The 10,954-nt window shown below is 37.1% G+C and overlaps 1 protein-coding gene across 1 annotated transcript; it reads right to left on the reverse strand.

Moving 5' to 3' along the window:
• Positions 1 to 2,353: 2,353 nt before the first annotated feature.
• Positions 2,354 to 6,715, reverse strand: LOC133198475 (uncharacterized). The gene has a single exon (XM_061334564.1). It carries the CDS (start codon positions 6,713 to 6,715, stop codon positions 2,354 to 2,356), a length of 4,362 nt encoding a protein of 1,453 aa, XP_061190548.1.
• Between the last annotated feature and the right edge of the window lie 4,239 nt (positions 6,716 to 10,954).

The raw sequence follows: 10,954 nt of genomic DNA on the forward strand, positions 1-10,954 counted from the left end.
TTATCTTCCACAGAATTCACAATATTTATAATTTATAATGCCAGTTGAAAACTCGGTGTCCACTAAATATTGGCTATTTAAAATAAGTGATTTAGTGTCCTCCTTATTCACTCTATTTAACTCACTAGTAATGACCTATCCGGCAGAACTATAGTTGAAGGGTGAAGAAGAACATGAAAACGTTGGAGGACTATGTTTAAGAATTTTGATATCTAGGCACTGTAGATTTTTTTTTGGTAATTAAAAACTTTGGAAGCAATAGTCGATGTTTATTTGTAAGAAATACACGGTGTGAATTCAACTTGAAATATAGTGGAATGCAAGAGTTTACCATTTTGTGATTAAGAGGATTATTTATATTAACTGAGTCATATAAAACATACTCAATATACCGTTTGACGATTAGCTCGGTAATTAACATTTAGCTAAAACAATTTACCATCACCTTCTTCCAATGCTGTCCCCATGCTCTAACAGAATCTTCTCCAAAAGAATATTGTTCAGTTAAGTTAATGTCCGATGTTCAGTTCTCAGGGTCAATTGCAGGGTTTCTGTCTCCATTAGTTAATTTTGTAGCTGCCTCCTGCTTCTGCTTTATAGCCTTTGTAAAGATTCTAAAAACACAAGAACAAATGTTCTCTTGAATTAGTTATTGTTCCCCTATTTCACTGAAAGTAGGGGATATTAAGTTGGGTCTGTCTGTCCGTCCGTCCGTCTGTATTTTTGTCTGTCTGTAACGCTTTCGTTTCCGTGCGATATCTCGAGAACCCTTTGAGCTTTTGCAGTGAAATTTTACATGACAACTCCCTGTGGCCTAAGGACGACCTCTATTGATTTTGAGGTCAAAAAGTCAAAGGTCAAGGTAATAAATTCATAAATTCTGTCTGTTTTAACACTTTCGTTTCCGCGCCATATCTCGCGAATTCTTTGATCTTTTGCAATGAATTTTACATGACTACCTGTGACCTAAGGACGATCCCTATTGATTTTGAGGTCAAAAGGTCAAAGTTCAAGGTCGAAAATTAATAAATTCCGTCTGTGTGTAACACTTTCATTTCCGGGCGATTTCTTAAGAAGCTTTTGCAATGAAATTTTATACCATAACTCCCTATGACCTCTGTTGCCCCTCTCAAAGTGTCCCGTCCCGTTTTTTTAATTTTAATTTTTTTTTTATTGTTTTAAAAGTCGCTTGGCACTATTTTTAGCACAGGGGCATGTGGAGAGTTATTACGTATAATACAGTTTGTCGGCGGACTTTATATTGTCACGACAGCCGTCGTGTTCTGTTCAGTCAGACACAACAAGATTTTTTTTTTTCTATTTACATTTTTTTATAAATAAATAAAATCAGTATTAACAATATTTACACAATATTTATATAGTTATAATTTACAATATGTATATCTTAAAAGTCTCTTTCAATCCACGTCATCTTGGTGTTCGCTCACAACCACGTCCAGACACGCCCCGTTTCACGACGGACTCCCGCCAACTGGCTCCCAGTGGGTCTCCGGTCTGTTGAACGTCATTGCCAACACACACATGACTAGATATTATCAGGATTATATCAGGAACCTTTAAATTAAATAACTTTTTTAAGTCACACGTTACGTATACCTAAAAAAAAAAACTAGTCACCATTGACTATCATTGCACAAATGGCACACCGTACAAACAGTAAATCTATCCAAACACTGTTATATATGTAGACAGCGTTAAGAATACACAATTTCTTAACATAAGTGGTTTTAACAACTAAACCCACGACACCGACTGTATAAGCGGCAAAACAAAATACATTGCGTGCGTACATAACTTAGTACCTGCACAAAACCAGAACATTACACGCATGAGTAACTCTACTCAGCAAAACTTGTATACGTAAACAGTAACAAAAACATTACTTAACCCATTTTCTTACAAAGTTAACAAATCTTAATGCAATATCAAAACACTAAATAATAAGAAAATTTAACTTACCCTCATGGAGAAATGGTTACCGTTGTAAAAACTACCTATCTACACATCTTGGATTGTACGTCAAGCATGTAAAAAGTATGAAAACGTGGACCCCGGCTACCTGGTCAGCAATGCAGCGATTTAAATACTCTAAATACAATAGGCCGTAACTGACCAATGCCTGCAATTTCTAAATTTGAGGTTCATTACAGGTAACAGAATAAAGAGGTCCCGTAAAGGAAAAATAAGTAAAAATCATAAACATAAATAAAACAATAATCGGGATTAAATTTTGATTGTGACATATCTCCCAAACAAAAGAAAGTTCAATGAACTTTTGAAAAAAACACAATCAATATGGCATAAAATCATCTTTACATTATATACAACATAACTACATTCTGCTAAGACAATCAGCTCCTACGTTTTCTGATCCCTTGATAGAAATAATGCGAAACCTGTATGGTTGCAGTAATAATGCCCATCGCATCAGTCGTGCATTTGATACTTTGGCTTTGGTAAGATAAACCAGTGGTTGATGGTCTGTTTCTAGTAGAAATTCCTTTCCATACAAATATCTACGAAATTTTTGAACTGCCCAGATTATTGCATAGCATTCCTTTTCAATTGTTGAGTAATTTACCTGACATTTGGACAGTTTCTTGCTAGCGTATGCGACAGGTTTTTTCATACCATTCTCGTACTGGATCAAAACTGCCCCAACACCTCGATCTGACGCATCTGTCTGTAAAACAAAAGTTTCATTCAAATCAGGTAATTTAAGTACAGGTGTTACCGTTAAAGCAGTCTTGAGAGTGATTAACGCATTCTCTTGGGGTGGTCCCCATGTCACTTTGTTTGGCTGGCCTTTTTTGGTAAGATCTGTCAAAGGTGAAGCAACAGCTGAAAAATTCGGAATGAATTTGCGATAGAATCCTACCAGACCTAAAAATGAGCGTACTTGCTTTTTTGTTGAAGGCTGGGAAAAGTTGTGAATAGCGGAAACTTTGTCGGGAAGAGGTCTAAGTTCTTCGTTGCCCGCAATATGTCCAAGGCACTCAAGGCCTCGGTAACCAATGAAACACTTGCTTGGTTTTACAGTCAAATGCGCTGCACGAAGTCTTTGTAGAAGATTCTGAATCACATTGATGTGTTCCTGGAAAGTACGAGTATATACAATCACATCATCAATAAAGTTATCCACACACTGCATTCCATCTAAGAGTCTTCGCATCAGCCGACTGAAACTTGCGGAAGCGTTTATCAAGCCAAAGGGCATCACCCTGAACTGAAACAAACCAAGTGAAGTTTGGAAAGCGGTGATCTCCTTCGCTGCCTCATCCAATGGTAGCTGCCAGTGTCCTTTAGATAAATCAAATTTGGACACATATTTACAGCCAGAGAGTTGCACATAGATATCATCAGCATTAGGAATAGTTTCTGCATCGAAAATAGTTACTTTATTAATTGCACGAAAATCGATACAAAACCTGTTCGAACCGTCTTTCTTCTTTACGATGACTATCGGGGAACTGTATGGACTTGTCGATGGCTCGATCACGCCAACTTCCAACATCTTCTTTACCTCGTCACAAACAACGTCTCTTGAAATAAACGGCAGAGGATATGGCTTGGTGCGGATAGGCTGGTCATTAGTCAGCTTGATATGGTGAACACCGAGATTCGATAAACCAGGTACATCTGTTAAAACATCTGAAAAATCGTCTAGTAATGCCTTGATGTCTGCTTTCTCATTTTCAGTTAGTTCATCACTTACTTTCACATCTGTTGGTCCCTCCTTTCTCGTTTCACCTGGGGAATCGCACAACATCTCATCATCACTTTCTCCGTCATCATCTAGATCAAGAACAGCTGCACCCGCAGTACCTAGAACACCTGTTTCGTCATTTTTGTCGCTTTCTCTGTCAATGTACAACTTCAACATGTTTGCATGAAATGTTTTAATTTTTCCATTCACGTTTATTCTGTAATCGACTTTTCCTACTTTTTCTATAATTTCATATGGCCCTTTCCATTGCATTTGTAATTTGTTACTGGCAGTTGACAAAAGAATAAGAACTTTCTCACCTTTTGACATTTGTCTGTTCTTTGCTCCCTTGTTGTAATACTTCCGGTATTTCATTGACGACTTCTGTAGATTCTCTCTCGCAATTCTGCAAGTGTCTTCAAGTCGCTCCTTCAAATCTACAACATACTGGTATGTAGTTCTCACTTCTGAATCTGCTACTTCTTTAGTCCACAACTCTCTCAAAATCTTCATAGGTCCTCTAACTTCATGTCCGTAAACCAACTCAAACGGTGAGAATCCTAGACTCTCCTGAGGAGCATCACGGTATGCGAACAACGATGCTGATAGGTACTTATCCCAATCCGTTGGACGTTCCGAACATAACCGTCGTAGTATCTGCTTTAACGTACCATTAAACCGCTCTACTAGTCCATTGCACATGGGGTGATATGGCGTCGTTGTTAACTGTCGTATAGAAAGTAAACGACTGACCTCTGTCATCAGCTCGGATGTAAATTGTGTCCCCATATCCGTGAGCATTTCCTTTGGTACCCTAACTCTACAAAATACATCTACTAGAGCCTCAGCGACTCGTTCAGTGTCAATTCCTTTAAGAGCAATTGCCTCCGGGTAACGGGTAGCAAAGTCAACAACAGTCAAAATGTAACGATTACCCTTACTTGTTGCTGGTTGGATAGGTCCTACCAAGTCTACAGCTACACGTCTGAATGGTACTTCAATGATAGGCATATCTCCGAGTGGAACCTTTGTAGTCCTGCCTTTCGGAGTGGTTCGTTGACAGATGTCGCATGATCTACAGAATCGACATACGTCCGCTTGAACTCCCGGCCAATAAAATTCTGCTAGAACTTTGCTGGCTGTCCTAGAAGTACCTAAGTGACCTGTCATAATAGACTCATGAGCGAGAGAAAGAACTTTAGTCCTAAATTTCTTTGGTACAACCAACTGTGTAAATCGTTTACCATTCTGATATTTATCTGACTGGAAAACACGATAAATGATACCTTTCTTACTGATGAAGGTTACCTTGGAGTCGTCGTCTTGGCCCACCAAAGAACGTATCTTGTTTAACGTCTCGTCTTTCTCCTGTGCTGCCTTGATGTCGTCGGGACAGATATCAGCGTCAATTATTTCTGGAACACAAAGAGATTTAGTTCTCTTACCTTCCTTTTGAGCTTGTTGCCTAGTCACAACTGCATGAGCTTGATTAGGTGTCCAGTCTTTATCTGGATCCTTTGGATCTCTTGCGTTCGGGATGTTTCCGATGATCAGGGAATACAATGGATTTTCTAAACACCAAGCGTCTATTTCTCCCACAAAGTATGGAGTGTCTACTTTCACTCGCGCAACAGGTGCTTGAATTCTAGATCCATCCGCCAGAATGCAAATTCGATGATTTCCTGTAAGCTGAACATCATCTATCAAATTCCTGCGAACTACAACGCCGTTACAACCAGTGTCCCTAAGCACTGTCACAAAATGTTCATTTAATTTGCCATTACAGGAAGGCATATCTCCAAGAGATGCACTAACGTTACATGATGAAGTGTTTACAAGGTCCATAGAATTTGATGCCATTGAAAATGTAGATGTGCTTGTAAAGGAAGTAAATGATCCACACTTGCCTTGTAATTCCGAGTTCTTCACCATAGATTCCTCCTCTGTTCGATCAACGACTGCATTCACTGAGTTCCGGTTCTTTTGAGTCTGATGGCACTGAGACGCAAAGTGGCCCAGTCTGTCACACTTGAAGCAACGAACATCTTTCTTCATTGGCGTCTTCATAGGTTGAGTCTTCCATCCTTGTTTCTGCTCCCGTTGGTCTTGTTCTCTCGATGCCTGACGTTTTTCTGGGGTATTCTCCTTCTTGCTATAATGAACTAGTGTTTGAATATTTACATGTCTTGCCTCTCTATACTGATCGGCTAAGGCACACATTTCTTTGATGTTTTTCGGTATACGTTCTTTTAAAAATAATGTTAATTCTTTGTTACACATAAACAAAAACTGGTCTCTAAGAAACATATCGTAGAGGCCCTCAAAAGTCTTGTCTACTCGACCAAGCTCAATCCACCTATCGAGATAACTACCGAGACGAACAACAAACTGTGAGAAAGTTTCCCCTACCTCAGGTCTACTCTTACGGAACTTTTGACGAAACCCATCCTCCGTCTTTTCAAACCTCTTTAATAACGCCGTCTTCAAAGCATCATAGTCCAAAGCTTTCTCCTGTGGCAGCAGTGCATACACATCCAGTGCACGACCTCTGAGTAGTGCGCTCAAGTTAACAGCCCAACTGTCTAACTTCCATTTCTGTGCTGCAGCATACCTTTCAAAACGTCTCAAATAAGAATCAATATCATCCTTAACTTCATCGAAGACAGGCATTTTTGGAAACTTTGCATTGCTAGAGTTTTCTGATTTCATTTCTAACTCTTTTACAGCTAACTTTTGCTCCAATGTTTGAATAGTATGCATGAGTTTACTTTCAATCTCTTCCATACCTTTTTTCTCCTGGAGTTTGAGTTTCTCAATCTCAAGCGCTTCTTTACTTAGAACATACTCTCTATCCTGCTTCTCTTTCTCTCTCTCAGCAGCTCGTAGTTCACGCTGATGTGCCTGTTGTTGCTGTATAAACTGCTGTAGGTCCGCACCAGTCAAGTTAAGGCTTTGACCATATTCTGTTATCTCTCTTAAAGACTCCATCATAATAGTAAATACTAAATGATTAAATATGAAAAATATTGCTTCAACCCAGTAAAACAACATTGATTTCCCAAACAAAATGTCAAAAATCTCTCTCAAAAATGTATACTTTTAAACAAAAAATATTTGGTATACAAACTCAATTCATACAAAGCAACGGTAACCTAGCTTTCTCCGTTCGGGGCTCCATCCATAAACCAAGCACTAACACTCCGAAGTTGTCAAAAAAACGACAAAGTCTTTGACTGTAAAAACAACAAAAATGATTAAACAAAATAACAAACTTGCCATATACAAATATATTGCTGACTGAACAGATCTATCCCACTTCTGACACCAATTTGTCACGACAGCCGTCGTGTTCTGTTCAGTCAGACACAACAAGATTTTTTTTTTCTATTTACATTTTTTTATATATAAATAAAATCAGTATTAACAATATTTACACAATATTTATATAGTTATAATTTACAATATGTATATCTTAAAAGTCTCTTTCAATCCACGTCATCTTGGTGTTCGCTCACAACCACGTCCAGACACGCCCCGTTTCACGACGGACTCCCGCCAACTGGCTCCCAGTGGGTCTCCGGTCTGTTGAACGTCATTGCCAACACACACATGACTAGATATTATCAGGATTATATCAGGAACCTTTAAATTAAATAACTTTTTTAAGTCACACGTTACGTATACCTAAAAAAAAAACTAGTCACCATTGACTATCATTGCACAAATGGCACACCGTACAAACAGTAAATCTATCCAAACACTGTTATATATGTAGACAGCGTTAAGAATACACAATTTCTTAACATAAGTGGTTTTAACAACTAAACCCACGACACCGACTGTATAAGCGGCAAAACAAAATACATTGCGTGCGTACATAACTTAGTACCTGCACAAAACCAGAACATTACACGCATGAGTAACTCTACTCAGCAAAACTTGTATACGTAAACAGTAACAAAAACATTACTTAACCCATTTTCTTACAAAGTTAACAAATCTTAATGCAATATCAAAACACTAAATAATAAGAAAATTTAACTTACCCCTCATGGAGAAATGGTTACCGTTGTAAAAACTACCTATCTACACATCTTGGATTGTACGTCAAGCATGTAAAAAGTATGAAAACGTGGACCCCGGCTACCTGGTCAGCAATGCAGCGATTTAAATACTCTAAATACAATAGGCCGTAACTGACCAATGCCTGCAATTTCTAAATTTGAGGTTCATTACAGGTAACAGAATAAAGAGGTCCCGTAAAGGAAAAATAAGTAAAAATCATAAACATAAATAAAACAATAATCGGGATTAATTTTTGATTGTGACATATATACTAATTCCATCTATTAGAACTGTTTAGTAAAGGCTAAATTAGACAACATCCATTGTGTAAAATTTTGAAAATATCATAAACATTATATGAGACTTATTGTTTAATCTAATTTGCTCTATACTCAAGTGCCTCCGTGGTCTAGTGGTATGTTGCTCGCTTAGCAAGCGAGAGGCACGGGTTCAATCTTCGGACGATTCTCTTTTTTTAATGTTTTTTTTTTGATTTACTAAATGATACTATTCAACATGTGAAGTAAAAAAGTTCTCAAGTCTGGCGTGTACAAACTCATAAAATCATTATTAGAGTGTGATAAATATTCTGTATATTAAAAATAATCTTTTATACACATATTAAAGAATAAACAATCAAATCTTTCTATCCATATTGACATTTTTAAAATTTTCTTCAATATACATGTATACATTTAATAATTCTACAAATCCAGGGGTGTGTGACCCTCCCCCCCCCCCCCCCCCCCGAACTGCGCATGTTCTTCTTTTTTTTCCTAAGCGGGGGATAGAAATTCTCTAAATTAGATTGTTTCCAAAGCATTTGCAATAACATCATCACTGTATACTGGATATTTCTATTTGTAGTTGATTTATGGACCTATGCAATTTTTTCTTGTATAAATCATATGCATTAGGGATATTCATACAAGTCATCAACACTATTTCATATATATAAATAATTGCATAATAAATTTTATACATATTCAATGTATAAACTTGTACTCACAAGGGAAACTTTCCTGAATAAGTTTTGATTGAATATTTGTAAATTATACCCACCATGAATTTGTTAGTGAATTAAGATATCTATCTTTTGAATAATAATGATAACAATAATAATAATAAACTAGATGAGATCTCGTTGCGAGCAACGAGTAGGTCTTCCGTCCGATTTTTCGATAAGATGAGTTATGATTTTGACTATGATCTTTGTTAAAAGATAATAATATATAGACTTCCCTAATTAGATTTCATTCTTTTGATTTATATAACATTATCAAAGAGCTATAGATGATATGCTTTTGGCCCCTCTGAGCCCCTAGTTTGAATGGTCAGCCCCCTCTTCTTGATATCAAATAAAAGGTCTTGTGATTTTGAAAACGTTTTGTTCAAGAAATATTCAGAAATTTCCTTTCGTTGTGGAAATATGCTGAATGGAAATATTTAGGGGCCACCCCTCCAAGTCCTTAATGGGGCCGTTTGACAAAAACTGAAAGGGTGCATATTGTTTAGAACATTATTCTGACCATCTTTTGTTCAGTATTGCTTATCAAAATATTCGCCCTTTTCGAGATATAAAGTGTCAAAGATTTAGCATTCTGGCCCCTTGTGATCCCTTATTACGTAACATATGATCAGAATCTTATCATATATTGTTGTAAATCGTTAAGATAAACATCTTTGCTTCAGTAATGTGTTACAAATTATTGATCGTTGAAGAGTTATAGATGAAAGACGTTTGGCCCCTCTGAGCCCTTAATTTGAGGGGTCAGTCCCTTTTTCTTGGCATCAAATGAAAAGTCTTGTGATTTTGAAAATTTTTTGTTCAACAACTTTTCAGAGATTTCTTTTCGTTGTGGAGATATGCTGAATGGAAATATTTAGGGGCCACCCCTCCAAGTCCTTAATGGGGCCGTTTGACAAAAATTGAAAGGGTGCATATTGTTTAGAACATTATTCTGACCATCTTTTGTTCAGTATTGCTTATCAAAATATTCGCCCTTTTCGAGATATAAAGCGTCAAATATTTAGCATTCTGGCCCCTTGTGACCCCTTATTACTTAACGTATGATCAGAATCTTATCATATATTGTTGTAAATTGTTAAGATAAACATTGTTGCTTCAGTAATGCGTAACAAAATATTGATCGTTAAAGAGTTATAGATGAAAGAATTTTGGCCCCTCTGAGCCCCTAACTTGAGGGGTCAGCCCCTTTTTCTTGATATCATATGAAAGCACTTATCATTTTGCACAACTTTTGTTATATATATTTTAACAAAATATTTACAGGTATAAAGATATGATAGAAAACTTGTCAAAATTTGCGAGATGCTTGTGAGCCTATTTTTCGAGCCCAGGCGAGCTTTGGCGCCTTTTGCGCTGGAAAGATATGGACGCAAAAAAGCACATCTACAATCCCTCCTCTACCTTCACTGAGAATCTCAACTCAATATTTTCATTCGTTTTGGAGTGATTACCAGGACAAGCCGACCCTCTGAAAATCAGATAATTGTCTATATCTCACGACCGGAAGTGACGTCATCAATATAAAAAATTTCCAATAAGGTTCAGATCAATATCTATCAGATCTGAAAGTTTCATGAAAATCGACCGAGTCGTTTCGGAGAACTCGCGTGCACAAAATCGGTAAGAAAAAAAAAAGAATAATAATAATAACTAGACGAGCTTGTTGCAAAGCAACAAATAAGTCTTCCGTCTAAATATCAAGGAGATGGGATCGAGATCGAAAGACGTCTACGGTCATATGAGCAAGAATGAGCCATTTACCATTACTTCCGGTTTGACCGGAAGTGACGTCATTTTGACGACTTTTAATGATCTCCTTAGCTACTTCTTGTCATTTTGAACAACTTTGCTTCTATGATGCTTTACAAATTCTCAATACTTTTTGAGATATCTGGAAAACAGTTTTGGCCCCTCTAGCTCCCTAATTTTAGGGAACAGCCCCTTATTGTTGATATCCTTTGAAAGACTGTAACATTCTACACAACTTTTGTTCTATATGTTTTAACAAAATATTTACAGGTAAAAAGATATTGTAGAAAAGGTGTAAGAAATTTTGAAGTTTTCAATAATACTATTTTCGAGCAATAGCGAGCGTCTGCGCTTCGTACTTCCGGTGGATATGATATACACAA

Source organism: Saccostrea echinata, unplaced genomic scaffold (genome assembly GCF_033153115.1).
Source record: "Saccostrea echinata isolate AGI-Se365-2 ecotype Australia unplaced genomic scaffold, CSIRO_AGI_Sech_v1 ptg000033l, whole genome shotgun sequence".
Taxonomy (NCBI): domain Eukaryota; kingdom Metazoa; phylum Mollusca; class Bivalvia; order Ostreida; family Ostreidae; genus Saccostrea; species Saccostrea echinata.

Coding starts and splice junctions, on each gene's coding strand:
- LOC133198475 (XM_061334564.1), bottom strand. CDS start 6,715: ATGGAGTCTTTAAGAGAGATAACAGAATATGGTCAAAGCCTTAACTTG.